At 38.5% G+C, this 17,241-nt stretch overlaps 1 protein-coding gene across 1 annotated transcript in view; it reads right to left on the bottom strand.

Moving 5' to 3' along the window:
* The window catches only part of LOC101745926 (ankyrin repeat and fibronectin type-III domain-containing protein 1), a 79,310-nt gene extending 62,280 nt beyond the window's left edge, over positions 1-17,030 (bottom strand). The window contains exon 1 of the mRNA XM_038016713.2: positions 16,797-17,030. Coding sequence (XP_037872641.1) covers positions 16,797-16,878 — 82 coding nt within the window. The 5' untranslated portion in view covers positions 16,879-17,030. The remainder of the gene's footprint in view (positions 1-16,796) is intronic.
* Between the last annotated feature and the right edge of the window lie 211 nt (positions 17,031-17,241).

Raw genomic sequence — 17,241 nt, 5'->3', positions numbered from 1 at the left:
GCACGTAGTAGGTACCAAAGTATTTACTTAAGAAAGTCAGTATAATACATGATGTATTTTGTTTTTAAGTACAAGCCCTTCACATACACACGGGAATGATACAGTCTTATGAAATTGCAAATGTGAAACTTTATATAAAGACAGCATTGAAATTAGCCATAAAAATGTCTTGATGTAAAAACCTCATCTATTGTTGACCGCAACAAACACGCTCTTTATTCAGGAACATGAAGTATTTGTGGTCAGTAGGTTAGTGACAGGAATTATTATGGCTAAACTATTGAATACTATACTAATGTTACGCGCTGGGTTTCGAGATAAATAAAAAATTCTTCTAAATTACAAATTAAAAACTGTATTCAACACTTAAACATTTTACAAACACTTTAAAACACTCAATAAACACTTTAAAACTCTCAATTCGCTTGTTCCGCTTCGCTTCAGGTGATCTGTTCGCTGTTTCACTTCGAGTAGTTCTGATTACTGACTGACTGCGTGCCATCCCTGCAACGCTTTTAAAGTCGATACCTCATCCCTAGAGCTATCGAGAATATTCCACACATCTCTAGTAGTAGTTTCCGCCATATGTTAATAGATGGCGTTGTACTTCTCGAGCGTTCTAGGCGCTACTAGGTCCTTCGATATTCGTTCGACTATTCGGCGATAGATGGCGTTACTCTTACCGGCATAGCACTAATATCGTATTATGATATTAGATTAATATCGCACTGATGACGGTATTATCTAATGCTGCAATCTCTAATAATGTTAATCAGTACATATTGCCTTGACAACGGCGATGAGTATTATTGTAAGGAAAACCTAAACTGAGTGCATCGGAATAGCCTCGATTAGGGAAAGATGGTGGGGAATGGTGAGACGCGTCGAATCTGCCCCTCCAAGCAGAGTGAAACGATAGGAGAACATAGAAGAACAATAATGTAGATTTTCTAGAACATTCACAAGTTGCAGTCGGTTACCAATGCTGTCGGAATTTATTTAAATAAACGAATAGCGTTACTAGTATCAAAATTGATCGTATTCTAATAATACCATATCGAGAATACCATTTCGAGGGGTGGTTTAAGCGACATTTCGCTTCGCGACATTTAACTTTGTAATTTAAGGTGCGTTTTATTTGGTATCAGCATCAACAGTTCGATGTTTTTCTTCTTTTTTTTTTACCCGCTCGGACTCACAAGATGTCCTGCCACACCAGTAAAAAGTTTTTGGAGTTTACTCCTTAAGAATCGATTTACATATATAGGCCCGGGGTATGAAAATTATGGGGACCAAAATCGTACTAGAGAGTATAGCATGTCACACGAAATGCGTTATGCGCCTGATTGGCTCCTGATTGCGTGATGCGTGCGCGCGCCAATCAGGAGCCAACGCGCGGCCGCGTTATCGCAGGTGACGCCGGGCTGCTGCGCCGGCAGTCCGCCACAAAGCCTCGTACTGATCGCGCGTTTCTCTCATTATTGTATTTTCATATATTTGTTAGTCGTTTGTTTTGTGTCTCGTTAATTTGTTAATAATCTGTAGTGTATCGTGTTGTCGTAATATAGAACTATTTCTCGTATTGTTTCGTTTAATTTACCGACATCGTTTTGCTTGTGGCCGGACGCCGTTCGGGTTCGATTCCTGAACGTATCAACTGTTAGTGGGTTGATACCCGAATATAACCCGCTACAAATCATTTATTAATAAAGCTTATTAAATATAAACAATTCCTTCTATCAGTGAATGGACAACTTATATATTAATTGTAAAAGTGAATTATATAGACTTACTTAATTACCGCATCCACGTGTTCCGCAACTCCCGGATCATTCTCACTAGAATACGTAACTTCCATATTTTACTGTATTCAACTGACACAAATTTATATTTATATCCAGTAAACTCCAGTCGTGCGTCGGAGCGGACACACACACTTTTTTTTTTGATTGGAACTTGAATTTAGCTTACTCCATTTAAATAGCTGAAGTTTTTTTGTTATGATATTTTTTCCCAATTTCAAACTTAAAATGGCTCTCCTGTAAAGTTGCAAAAAATGTCCCTAGATATAATAATTTTTCTCCTATTCGGTACGCTTTAAAGAACCTTAATACTTATTCTGATAGATTCGTTTAACATAAAATCATTTCGCGTAAACCAAATTAAATCTTAACCTGCAGAGATCGTTTAAGGTTTTGCTTCGTAACCGTCGACGGGCCACTCGTAATAAATTCCCCCACTCTTCACGAGGATCTTGAATTTACCCTCGAATTGAAGCCGCTGTAAATTTTATTTGAATATTTAGAAATATTCAAAAGTTTTTTATTCGCTTACTTTATAAAGCATTCTGATGAGTCAGCTTTCTTTATTTTTCTTTTTCACTTCACTTATTTTAGTTATAATATTGAATGGAATTCACGATAAAGATGTTGAAGTAACGCAACAGTGCTTTTAGGTACCCCAAGCACCGGACATCGTTCTCGTCGGACCCGTCGCTTGCGACGAAAGGCTCGGCGAGTAAATTAACCCATAGACACCGCCCACTGAGCATCGTCGGATCTTCTCAGAGGGTCGCATTTCCGATCCGGTGGTAGATTCTACGAAGCACGGCTCTTGCTAGGGTTCGTGTTAGCAACAACGTCACGTTTGAGCCCCGCGAGCTCACCTACACGTCACGGAGAAGCTGAAATAGCCTCTCGGGTATCAACTAATCGAGCTAAAGCTTTTTATCGATTCAAATAACTATTTTTAAGAAATAATAATCCTACAGTTGCCCTCTGAGAACAAATAAAAAACTACCTTTAAAAACATTGGAGTAAATGTTGAAGTCGTCGTGGCCTAAAGGAGAAGACGTCCGGTGCATTCGTATGTAGCGATGCACCGGTGTTCGAATCCCGCAGGCGGGTATCAATTTTTCTAATGAAATACGTACTCAACAAATGTTCACGATTGACTTCCACGGTGAAGGAATAACATCGTGTAATAAAAACCAAACCCGCAAAATTATAATTTGCGTAATCACTGGTGGTAGGACCTCTTGGGAGTCCGCACGGGTAGCTACCACCACCCCGCCTATTTCCGCCGTGAAGCAGTAATGCGTTTCGGTTCGAAAGGTGGGGTAGCCGTTGTAACTATACTTAGAACTTATATCTCGAGGTGGGTGGCGCATTTACGTTGTAGATGTCTATGGGCTCCAGTAACCACTTAACACCAGGTGGGCTGTGAGCTCGTCCACACATCTAAGCAATAAAAAAATTAAAAAAAAAAAAAAGGCACAGGTAAAAAAAAACATAGTATGTCTACATCTACATACTACATCTACAATCATTACGCCTTATGCACTTTAAAGTATAATTGTGAGAATAAGACTTTACGAATAGGTACTGAAAACTCAAACATCATCTCTAAGATCGCTTCATCGGCAGCGCGTCGTGCAAATACAGAAATTATGCAAAACATACACGCAAAAAGAGTACCGTCAACAGCGAACCACGCCGTGTGATTTGATAATGTAAATGCGGGATTTACATTACAATTTTATTTCTCTTGATTAATTGTATTTGCGATGTGGGAGGCAGATTGTTGCGTAGGTGATGAGGCTTACAGTGTGCGAACGAGTTCAACAGATTAAATGTCAAACGGAATTCGCGAAACTTTATTACTGCTCTCGCTTCAATTACGAAAGTTGGTAGATTCTGCGAAGCACTGCTCTTGTTAGGGCCAGTGTTAGCAACACCTCCGGTTTGAGCCCCAAGAGCTTACCCACACGCTAGGGTAACGCTGATATAGCGTCTCAAGGCTATCTATTAGCTTAGGAAGGAAAAAAAAGACAGTTCACGTGGAACGGGTCTACTACATGATGATCTTCGACTCGCATTGAAAGAAGGGTGGGTATGTTCCACTAAAACACCGCGAAAATAATGTAATTCTTCGTGAAGGACCGTGTACAGATGTGATGTATCAAATTAATTTGGTTTGGGTTTTTTTTTTCTTCGACGTAGAAAATACGGCATTCTACATACATTCATTCTCGATAACCTATTTCAGCTACATGAATAAAAAACAACAATGAAAAAAAAAATAAACAAAGGTCTACAATTTTCTATAGTCAGAAAACTAATTTCGCCAGAACGGCAACTTGAAGAAACAAATTACCCACATAATGACAGTCAAAACTTCGTTCGCCATTATTACACTAACACACTCGGGCTGTGAGTACATCGTTAATAATGAATCATTACGAGCAACGCAACGTCTGTGCGATCCTTTTAATACATATTTAAACGTATTATTTGACGTTAGATGGAGTGCGTTTGACGCAGCGGCTTTGAACATATTTGTAAATTCAAAGTATGTATGTACTTCATACGCATTCGACTAATGCTTAGTCTGTAAATGCACTAGATGGCTGGACGGGGTCACGACCCACAATGTTTTAAATGGTTACTGGAGACCAGATACATCCAAAGGTGAATACCGCCAAAGGGGTACGAAAGAAATGGGAAGAAGGTTTCCACCTTATTTTGCGTAGAATACGCTCTCCGACGTAAATTTCATTCTAAGCTCTGTAGATAAAATCGAGAAATAGTTTTAATATAAACTGGTGATAGCAAATTAAGAGTTTATAATGTCGGAGAAGCCACTATTATTAACACCATCGTCAGACATCGTAGAGGCGAGGGTGATCGAGCTAAGAGTAATATTAAGTACACCAATCACGTTGTCTTAGAACAATTTAGAAATCTTCTCTTGACGTTAGCAAACGAAAACGACTGACAGTTCTTAGGATGGAGGCACCGCTCTTCAAGAAGGCTGGTTGGTAAGTCCACTCAAACCGGAGTGGTGCTAACACTGGGCCTAGCAAGAGCAGTGCTTCGCAGAATCTACCGCCGGATCGGAAACGCGACCCACTGAGAAGATCCGGCGAGAACCTCAGTGGGCTGTGTCTGTGGGTTAATTCACTCGCCGAGCCCTTCGTCGCAAGCGACGGGTTCGGCGAGGACGGTGACCGGTGCTTGTGGTACCTAAAAGCATCGTTAATGGATCAGGAGGATCCGTAATGACGTGTTTTGGGCCACATCCTTCGATGAATGTCCCGCATACGTATTATTGTATATATCGTAGCAAATTAATACACACGTGTACGTACATACGTGACACAAATATATTATGTATATATATACAGTTAGACTATGAACAGGAAGTTCTGTTCACGGTACGCTTGTGTTATCTAGCCATATGTCGGAGTTCAACCACCCGTTACTGGAGGGTTGGTCGGGAAACTACATATAACGGAATTCCCATAAACTATTAGGGGTGTCGTTTTATTGTTTGTTGTCGTTTTCTCAGGGTGTATTTATGTGCATTTCAGATTACCAGGATGAACAAATAAAATTTGATTATTTATTTTAGTCTTTAGTGTAGACAAGTGAACGAGCTCAGGGCTCGCCTGACGTGAGACGGTTACCGGGGCCCATTGACGTCACAACGTGATTGCCGACACCCATCCTTAAGGTTTTTGAGGTCTATGTCTCAAGTGCTTAATTATTATTTTTGCTTGCTTAGATGGGTAGACGAGCTCACAGCCCACCTGGTGTTAAGTGATTACTGGAGCCTAGACATCTACAACGTAAATGCGCCACCCACCTTGAGATATAAGTTCTAAGTTCTCAGTATAGTTACAGCGGCTGCCCCACCCTTCAAACCGAAACGCATTACTGCTTCACGGAAGAAATAGTCGGGGTGGTGGTACCTACCCGTGCGGACTCACAAGAGATCCAAGAAATTTTGGGGGACGTTTATAATTAACTACACGATTGCTTTATTGCCCAACACATTCATGAACTTAATTGCATGTTTCATTAGAATAATGTACTTGCAAACGGGATTTGAAGGGTTTGATGATTGATTTTCAAATTAAAGAAAAAATACGAAAATATATTTTTTAACTATAAGCCGCAATCTATCATGACTCCATCACAGAAATCTGACCATCAATGCTTTTAGTATCACAGAGTACTAACATTTATCCAATGAAAATGAAACCAATTCTCTTAAAAATATAACAATACCACTACTATAAATATTCTCGCGGTTAGAGCAGAACGTCACATTAGAGATACGATACGATATTGGTGTTAGGGTGTAGTATTCGTCGCAATAGTGGGTTCCAGCTCTTTTTTGCCTGGTTCTGCCGCGTAGTCATGCATTCCGGTTCGAAGGTTCGAGACAGGTCCCAGCTCTTTTTTGCCTGGTTCTGCCGCGTAGTCATGCATTCCGGTTCGAAGGTTTGAGACAGCTATATATGTTTTTAGTACACAATTCGAAACTTATGAGTTTACGTCCCAAGGTGAGTGGCGGCATTAACGTTGTGATTACTACGAGTAATTTTCTCGTCTCTTTATTAAAACTGCTTTTAGTGTTTAATATCGCTTTTATTATTGTCATTATATTATTCTCGTGGTCACGGATGATTAGGGTTTAAATTCGTCAACATTTGAATATTGTGCTGATATTTTTTTTTATTGCTTTGATGGGTGGACGAGCTCACAACCCACCTGGTGTTAAGTGGTTACTGGAGCCCATAGACATCTACAACGTAAATGCGCCACCCACCTCGAGATATAAGTTCTCAGGTCTCAGTATAGTTACAACGGCTGCCCCACCCTTCGAACCGAAACGCATTACTGCTTCACGGCGGAAATAGGCAGGGCGGTGGTACCTATCCGTGCGGACTCACAAGAGGAATAATTTTTTACTTGACTAACGCCTATTTTTAAATTTTACAAAATCCTAATAGTTACTTACGTTATTATTCATTTATAATGAACTAATCGTATCTTGAGGTCTTTGAGTTGGCTGATTGCAGTGGCTTCAGAATACGCTAACAACTCGAAATCAGGCCGAAAGCGTTGCCGGGTTCATTCAATAAAAATAGATCGTTTTTCTTAACACGTTGACTGCCATGCTCGTCACAGGTACCTTTCGTGGCGCACTGAAGTAATTATATCGATTTCTGTTCCTAAGCGTCTGCATCGCCTAACTTTGCCTTCTTTTGTTTGTTAATGTCTTTGAAGTCGTTGTGACTTAAGGGATAAGATGTCCAGTGCATTCGTGTTGAGCGATGCACCGGTGTTCGAATCTCAGGCGGGTACCAATTTTTCTAATGAAATACGTACTCAACAAATGTTCACGATTGACTTCCACGGTGAAGGAATAACATCGTGTAATAAAAATCAAATCAGCAAAATTATAATTTGCGTAATTAATGGTGGTAGGACCTTTTGTGAGCCCGCGCGGGTATGTACCACCACCCTGCCCATTTTTGCCGTGAAGCAGTAACGCGTTTCGGTTGGTGGAGCACCCGTTGTAACTATACTTGAGACCTTAGAACGTATATCTCAAGGTGGGTGGAGCATTTACGTCGCAGATGTCTATGGGCTCCAGTAACCACTTAACACCAGGTGGGCTGTGAGCTCGTCCACACATAACTACAAAAAAAATTACTCAGTATTTTCAGATTTCACTCTTTACCAGAGTCTACTAGATATTCCGGTACCTTATTAAGAAGATCAAAGAGAGAAATCTACATAATTACTTCAGTGCGCCGTGTAGGACATCGACGACCTACATGGCAGTCAACGTGTTAATATTCTTAACAGTCTGTTATAATATTTACGTGAAACTAGCTGACCCGGCAGACTTCGTAGTGCCTCAATCGATAAATAAAAGTCCTGAACTTTTGTATAAAATAAACTTAAAAAAAATAAAAGGAATCCGTCCGATGAGGGACACATCAAAGGAATAATAACATTGTTATTTTTATTTAATTCCGAGCTTTTTCATATTTATCTACCTTTTAAACCTTCTCTGGACTCCCACAAATAATTCATGACCAAAATTAGCCAAATCGGTCCAGCCGTTCTCGAGTTTTAGCGAGACTAACGAAATGTATATAGATTTATCGATTACGATCAACTGTTAATTCCAGCGACCAACGTGGCCAAAGCCCTTTAATCATAACTATGCTTAATAAGAAAACATTGGTGGCTTAATAAGTTGGCAATGTGTCTGCGGCTTACAATGAAGCAACGAAAACAAAGGAATGAGTCGTCCCATTCAGTCAACTCTGTACGTATATGACGCCTTTCTAAGACTGACGTTAACTAATGTACGTAGGTTATAATGCATCACGAAATCGTAACAGAAGAAGACTTGGCGATTATTAATAGACAAGAAATATGATTAGCAGATTTTTTCAAAAGAAAAAAAAAAAAGTGCCAATATCAATTTCATTTTGACACTCTTTTAATTGTTAAAATTAAACCCTACCACTGATTCGGAAAAGAGAACGAAAAACGTCGATTCTGTGAGGAATTAGATGTCTTCAACGCTAACAATCTTATAAAATATCTTGATTACTTAGGATTGCGACTCAACAAAGAAGAAGAAGAAGTGTTTATTAGGTTAACAACTGGAAACTCTTACGAACAAAAACAAACATCTTTTCCGTCGGGATATATAAACTTTTTTTAGTACAATACTGTAAGTCTGCGGCTAAAACCCCGGCACTGCTGTTCCTAGACTTTTTTTTCTACCTACTCTAGTAACCTCAGGGCGTTATTCTAGATTAACCGAACCGAATTAGTAGGTGAGCTACGGTCAGCTTCTCCTAGACGTGTAGGTGAGCTCGCGGGGCTCAAGCCTGAGGACGTTGCTTACACTAACTCTAGCAAGAGCAGTGCTTCGCAGAAACTACCACCGGATCGGAAACGCGACCCAGCGAGAAACTCAGTGGGCTGGGTCTGTGGGTTCATTTACTCGCCGAGCCCTTCCTCGCCAGCGACGGACTCGACGAAAACGATGACCGATGCTATCTAATGTGTCTAATAGTGGATCGGAAGGATCCGAAATGACGTCTTTTGGGCGACGTCGACTGTTTACCATTCGGTCCGCAGGATCAGGAATGTAGTATGTAGTTACCGGCGGCCACGATGAGAGGGTTCTCGTGTCGTGCCGCTTTTTCGAAATGGCGCACTGATGCTGATTATAGATACTGTGGCTAGACGATAACTATCTCATCGTAAAAGTCATATATTCGTCGGCTTTCTAAGCCAATATCAAAGACACGAACGTAACTTACCGTACCATTAATTTAATATGCGCATGTGCACTAAAATAAAAACTAAAAGGTCACGTGGCCGGCCACCGAATTGACGGCGAGATTGTGATCGTGCGAGATAGAGAGATGACTACCCGCCACGATCATCAGTTATGATGATCACGACACGACTAAAAAGAGGAAAGAGTACGCTAATAAGAAGTTTACTATAGTTCATGTTAAACAGCAAACGCCAACTTTCAAGTAAAGGTAATCATTGAGTTAAAACTTAGACAGACTTATACTTAGTAATTGTTAGCTTAAGCTTTTCTCGCTAGTTTACAGCTAAAACCACAATTAAATTTGTTTTTCTTAAAAGTTCATGTGTAGAAAATACGATGTATGAAAAAACGATGCCTTGAAAGAAGTTTTATGAAAGACTTTTAAAAATCTTGACCGAGAAATAAGTTTACTAATTGCTTGCGTTTTTCGCAACGAATGGTTGGTTTATACATAACGTGACCATACGTCACGCTTTGGGCGGGATTGTCCCGCTTTCAGGCTGTCCGTCCCGCTGTCCCCAACGAGAACAAAAATGTCCCGCTTTCATTTATCTGTTGTGCATGTGTTTATCAGAAACTTGCCGAATACTTACTTATCCCAAATCCTTATTGTATTACAAAATATATACTAAAGTAACTCTAATTTTGCTGTAGAAAAGTAGTTTCTTGTTTTTTGAAGTGAAACTTCTTTATCGGCGTTGGAAAAAAATTTACCGTCACATTTTTCGGTTACGCGTCACATTTTTCCGTTACGCGCCATCTGTTTTGTATTCATGTCTATGATAATAAAATCCTTTTGTTTAAACTTTATCTAATTTAACTTTTTTGTATTCATGTCTATGATAATAAAATCCTTTTGTTTAAACTTTATCTAATTTAACTTTATTTAACCAATTTCTAGAAAGTTGCATGTAGATCATTTTTCGAAAAATAAGGCCATAAAGAAGTTTCACTTCTTACGTGTGTACACTAGTACACGCACACATTTTTGAAGTGAAACTTCTTTATCGGCGTTGGAAAAAAAATTACCGTCACATTTTTCGGTTACGCGTCACATTTTTCCGTTACGCGCCATCTGTTTTGTATTCATGTCTATGATAATAAAATCCTTTTGTTTAAACTTTATCTAATTTAACTTTTTTGTATTCATGTCTATGATAATAAAATCCTTTTGTTTAAACTTTATCTAATTTAACTTTATTTAACCAATTTCTAGAAAGTTGCATGTAGATCATTTTTCGAAAAATAAGGCCATAAAGAAGTTTCACTTCTTACGTGTGTACACTAGTACACGCACACATTTTTTTTTTTATTGCTTATATGGGTGGACGAGCTCACAGCCCACCTGGTGTTAAGTGGTTACTGGAGCCCATAGACATCTACAACGTAAATGCGCCACCCACCTTGAGATATAAGTTCTAAGGTCTCAAGTATAGTTACAATGGCTGCCCTACCCTTCAAACCGAAACGCGTTACTGCTTCACGGCAGAAATAGGCAGGGTGGTGGTACCTACCCGCGCGCACTCACAAGAGGTCCTACCACCAGTAAAATTGTTTATAAATTGTTACGAAATTGTCTATAAATATTATTTTAAGGGCAAGTTGGTGTAAGAATTAAGATGTCAGTGAGGGTAAGATACCATAATAAATTATTTCAAGTCATTTTTTAAACCAAATTTTTTATTTTGCACTTATATATTACATTTTATACAAAATTCCGTAGGCGTCCCGCTTTGACACGATAAAAAAATGGTCACGTTAGTTATAAAAGAACAGCTGACGGACGCAGTCAATGGGCCCGTGTGAACCAGAGTGATGTTTGCCATCGACCGACGCTGAACTTTAATTTGAATAAACGCTATTTTGCGGTAATGAGAAATAAAAAAAAGTTCAACCAGATATCAGCTAAAGCATAAACAGCATTGAGTAATGCTATGTTCCCTAAAATTCAAATGATTTATTACATGTAACTCTATACCGGTTATTACAAGTGCGGTAACGTCGCGTGCTGTAATTTTCTGAATGAGTAGTCATTTTTTCACGCCAAGTCTGACAGTAATGTATCGTAATATATTCAATAAGTGCTCGCTTGATTCGATTTATCGTCCGTTACGTGACCCCAAACGGTATATGTAGAAAGCTGTTGATTTCGCCACATTTAAAGAATGCGGTACCCTTTTGATGCCTTTAATCAATGGTGCTTTGGAATGAGCGCTATGACATGTCCTTCTTCAAACAAGGCTGGTGGAGAGTACTTAACGGTAGGCAACGGCTTGGCTCTGTCCCTAGCATTATTGAAGTCCATGAGTGACGGTAACCACTCACCATTAGGTAGGCAGTGTGCTCGTCTGCCTACAGCGGCAATAGAAAAAAAATGGGATTATTTTTGAAGTACATATATATAAAGATAGATTTCTTACCCACCTGATAATGCAAGATTGGAATTTGATAAAAAAAAACATAATTGGAATTTAAATACTATTATGTGTGTATTATGTCTTTCTACGACAAAGATCACCCTGCTCATCCGAACATTTTTGTAAAATATTACAAAAAAAAACACTAGTTTTTTATAACCGACTTTTTTAATCGCCATCATTAATATTCATTAAAAGACATATTGTTCAATATATATAATATTATATACAAGGTAGATTCTAAATTTCAAAATCGGAATCTTTTTATTTAGCTAAAGAGTTGTAATTATAATTCATCATTTTAAAGGCATTTAAATGTTCAGAGCAGTTTAAATCTCGGAAGTAATACAAACATCCTGGCGCAGATGGTCGACTCGACAATTAAACCTAACACCTTATCCTTATCCAACTTCCTAGAATGTTTGTTCGTGTAAATGAGGAACACTAGTGATGAATTAAGTGGCTGTTTTATCGATTTTAGTTTTCAATTGATTAGTCGACGATGGCGTATTTATAATATCATGCTGTTAGTCCTAACGTTTTTTTTTGTTTATTAAAATAAAAATGATAAAAACTGTCATAAATTGAGCACATTTGAATATATTTTACATCTAGACAATCTGTCGATACATTTTTTTTTGTTTTCCTCATTAATGAGAGAAGAGTGTTCTAGACATTTGAAATTAGTAGTTAATTTACAATCAAAATTATGAAAATAAATTTAAAAATTATTTGTCGCTCTATCGATAAAACATAGTTATTAGATTCGTAACACAACATTCACAACTGCCTAAAGCAGAATGAATTCCCCGTCGTGTGCTTAGCATGCATAAGACGAAAACGACACCAGACACACTAGGCACTGTAGGTACGTTCGATAAATTTCAATTGTTTTAACTAAGTACCTACTTGCAGAAATTATATTAAAACATTCGTCGGTTATTGTATAGGGATACTTTCAATCGAATATTTTAATGCAGTTCACCATTACGAGCTAGTGAGATTTTTTTATTTTTTATTGCTTAACGTAAATGCGCCACCCACCTTGAGATATAAGTTCTAAGGTCTCAAGTATAGTTCCAACGGCTGCCCCACCCTTCAAACCGAAACGCATTACTGCTTCACGGCAGAAATAGGCAGGGTGGTGGTACCTACCCGCGCGGACTCACAAGCGGTCCTACCACCAGTAAAAAGATTGAGATGAGATTACAGAAATATCCCATATATATAAAATACGAACTGTTTTTTTATATTCATGCAGCTGATTTTTGGTAGTATTATATTTACTAGAGGTCCCGCAGTAGTCGAAATTCGACTATAATTAATTGGAATTGTAAGTTTGTACACTATTATGATTGTATTTTATACTTCTATAATCACAAATTTTACCAAGACTACACTATAAAAATATATTATCAAAGACAAACAATATTTAATCTCAATTTGACAACAAACGTCAAGAACAAAAGTTTGACAATAAATAGTATGCATGCGTGTGTGCGTCAAATACATGGTATGTAGTGTGTGTAATGTTTTCTTTATTGATTTAATGTATCTTTTATTCATTATTTAAAAAAAAAATATTAGCATTGTGCACTTCTTCGCTATATTCTCTATAAGTGTGAAAAATTTCATACTCCTCCGTCCGCGCAATTTTCGTAAAAAGGGATACAAAGTTTTTGCTTCACGTATTAATATATAGATATTGCAATTTTAATGAAGTGACTTGTGAATGCTATGCTCTGTTCAGCCTAAAAGAATCAAAGTTACTTTTACAATAAGATTCGTTTATTCTGCAAGCATACATCCAATGAACTATTCTAAAGGTTCAGTATCCTTGATCGATAGCAATAGCCGCGTGCGATTTCAAGAAACATTCTTTTTTCTAAAGGATCGAAGGATTACGGTAATGTGAGGCATTTCCAGTTTTACCAGAACAGGTGGGCGAACACGGACTCAGTCAGGAGGGGTAGTATTAACAGCTACCCGAGTGCCTCTGCAGAAGATCTAACGGTTGAAGTGCAATTGCTTCGCGAATTAGATTACTGCTCTATCGAGACCGCAACCCGCTGAGAAGATTCAGCGAGAAACTTAATGGGTTAATGTTATAGGTTTCACTTTGAACTCCTCAAAGAGTTCGACGAGTATGGTTGTCAAAGTTGCTATGGCTGCACCAAGTGTTAGGCACTGCAGGCGTCTAATAGCTTTTTAGTGAATTCAGTATAGCCCTAAGGACGTTTAGGAAATTTTATGTTACCCCATGTCAAAAGGCTAGCACAGGGTAGCCGTTTCCATAATTCTATAAGGTACATAAAAACTACGGTTATTTTTGTTATAGCTGCCACAAGGCCCGCATATGCAGAAATATTTTCATATTAAAGTCGACGGAGCCCGCATTTGGGTTATAGGTTATCACGCGCCGCATGTTTGGCATGGTTTTTTTTTTTTTTTTTTTTTTTTTTTTTTTTTTTTTTTTTTTTTTTTTTTTTTTTTTTTTTTTTTTTTTTTTTTTTTTTTTTTGTGATTGAAAGTTTACTGGTGGCCCGAAGGCCTTTCCAGTTTCACCAGGACATGTGGGCGAGCAAAGGCTCAGCCAAGAGGGGTGGGATTTGCTAACAACTGCCCGAGCGCCTCCGAAGGAGACCTAACAACTCAAGAGCAATTGTTTCGCGAATGAATCTACTACCGGATCGGAATCGCGACCCGCTGAGAAGATCCGGCGAGAAACTCAGCGGGCTGATGCATGGGTTAGGTTGCACGTCGACCTCTTTGTCGAGTTCGACGAGTACGGTTACCGGGGTCCCTAAGGCTGCCCCTAGTATTAGAGCTGAAGGCATCTAATGCAAAGGTTATTGGATCTGATGGATCCGTAAGGACGTGTCTAGGGCGTCGACGGTGACTGGCTCCTGCATGATCAGGATTCGGGGAGTAGTCAGCGGGTTTGGCATGGTCTGGTCCAGCACTACGTGTAATGTAATATGCTGTCCATGTTATCGAAAATAAGCCTTAAATAAAAGAGCATAGTGAGGTTTTTGTGTCAATTTGGATTTGTTTGTTTTTAGTTTGTCTACTGCTAATTCGATCCAATCTAACGGCTGAATCTATTGTTGGATTTAACTTTTCGGAAATTTGAAACAGATTTTATTTTAAGTAAATTTGTAATTGTTTACACGGCCTACTTGGTGTAAAGTGATTAAGGGTCATTATAGACTTTACAACCCCGAAAACTGCCGCCACTGAAGCCTCAATTGAGTGACCTATAATATGAATAATCATCAATAAAAATATATAATTTCATTGCTATATTAATCAAAACTGCACTGAAATAGCGGCTTCAAACTCTTCGAATTTTTCTTCAGAACAGCCCCCGAAATTTTCGATGTAATTTAAAGTATTCGCAGATTACAAAATAAAATTTTTATTACACTGAATTACAAGGAGCCTTTTCATATTTTTAACACAGCGATTAAGCTGAATGTTTATTAGATTCCAGCGAAAGCGGACGGTACGGTATTGGCTTATGAAAAATTGTCACGTAAAATTAATATTAGAAATTATTCACGGTACGATTACGAAGCGGCTAACGCTTGGAGCATTAGCGTTGGGTACGTGACATCTAATTGAAGCAGCAGTACTAGAAACTCTTGGACACCAAAAGGAATCCCATGGTTCTTGCTCAAACAAAATATAGATTTTCATTGTTTCTAGAGTGCTATGACAAGTTGTTCTTTAAACGAGCTTTGTCCTCTGAAGTCTTCTGTGATATACGCCCTTAGCATAGTGGATATTCATGAGCCACGGTATTTATTACCTACCATCAACTGGCCCGTAAGCTCGTCTTTGTCCATTTAGTCGTATTACCTTGGTGGTAATATGCAGACTCTGATGACCAGACCAGATGTGATAACTTTATTGGAATATGCAACGACGTGGTATTGATTTCACGGTGGAAGAAGTCACTGAATTTCTTAATAGCCTAGTTATTTTTAAATGTTGCGATTCCTTTTGTATTCCTAGTTTGATCTCTCCATTGGATAATGATATCTCTAACTACTACATAACGCGCTCCTAGTTCGATTGACTATCTGAATCATCTTTAAAAAATACTTGTTGTCCGGAATTTGGGAGCAGCTAGTTGAGTTCGTCTTCTGTTTGTATTTCCGGCATCTATACCATAGAAGAAAATGCTTTTGGGGTTAGAGAGATTGATGTGACTTCAGTGGCATTTCCAGCTCGACTAGGACGGATGGACGAGCGCGTGTTCACGTAGGAGGGGTAGGATTTGCTAACTTCAACCCTAGCGCCTCGACAGCTGCTTAGCGAGTATATCTACTACCGTATCGGAATCGGAACTCATTGAGTAGATCCGACGGCAAGCTCAGCGAGTTGATAACATGGTCTATGTCGTAGATTTGGCCAGTGTTAGAACTAGAAGCGTCCAACAGGTATGAGAGTGGATCTATTAAACTAATTTAAGGTGTCGACAGCGGATGACTAGAGGTGTACTCAGCGGCGCTCACGATAAAGGTATTTGTTATTGTGTCACATTGGAAGGTAATTTTATCTTGTTTTTTTTTATGTTTGAGAGGTTACTGGTGTCCTGGAGGCCGGAGGGCGGGCGAGCAAGGGTTCAGCTAGGAGGTGTGCGATTTGCTAACAGCTACCTGAGCGCATCAGCGGGCTGATATTTAGGTTAGACTATCTTATGTGTTTACTTGATTGTTACTGGTTTTACATGTTCTAGATGAGTGGTCGCATTAGATCACAATCAGTGATACTACAGCCGACAAATCAATGTAAATATACTTAAAAAACTTAGACAAATAGAATGATTGTAGTCATCAATTTTGAAAATTAATATATTTGAAACTAGTAAGTAATGTCAAAATAAAAATATTTTTTAAAAGAGTCAATAATTAAAAGTGACTTCTTAAATTGACTTTTAAAATCGAATGTCTTTAAATTTAAGGCCCTAAATGAATTATTTAGAATCCAAAATTTTAGATTAATTGCGCTGTTGAAAACTTGGAACATGACTAAAGTTACGATTAAGTTATTACTTGACCTCTCCGAGAGAACTTTTATCAAATAAAACTTTGATTTGAATTTCAATTATGTATACAAATCGTGAAAACCGTCGAAGGTACTATTTATAAATTACTATTAGATTATTTAAATTTTTATCAATAACTTTTGTGTAACTTAAACATAACTTACGTTTGAGCTTAATCTTGAGACTGTTTTTTGGTGTCCAATTCGAAAACAATCCGTGTATGTCAACTAGGCCCCGAACACTCATTTACTGACACAAACTCATCTTTTTACTTCGCACATTCTCACACGAACCAACATTTTCACGCAACAAAATCGGCTAATACAATTTTTATTAAAAAATTTACGTAACAAAATATTGTCGTAACGTAGAACACTACACAAAAGGTACGCTCAAGCGCAACAACTGTCAACTGGTGACAAAAATTACCGCTAGCTGGCGCGCTGTACCGGTGAAAAGAGAGGGGAGATACAAAAACTCTTAGAGTGAAAGAGATACTAAAAGTGTTCAGCCTTAAAGTTTAACCCGAACCTCGACTTTGGCCCGGATTAAAATATGCACAGTGCAAGTGGTCGCGAACCTTTTGTTTTGTTTATTTGAATGGCCGGT

The sequence above is a fragment of the Bombyx mori genome, chromosome 17 (assembly GCF_030269925.1).
Source record: "Bombyx mori chromosome 17, ASM3026992v2".
Lineage (NCBI taxonomy): Eukaryota > Metazoa > Arthropoda > Insecta > Lepidoptera > Bombycidae > Bombyx > Bombyx mori.
Note: the sequence above shows the minus strand (reverse complement) of the source record. Positions and strands in the feature narration are given on the sequence as shown.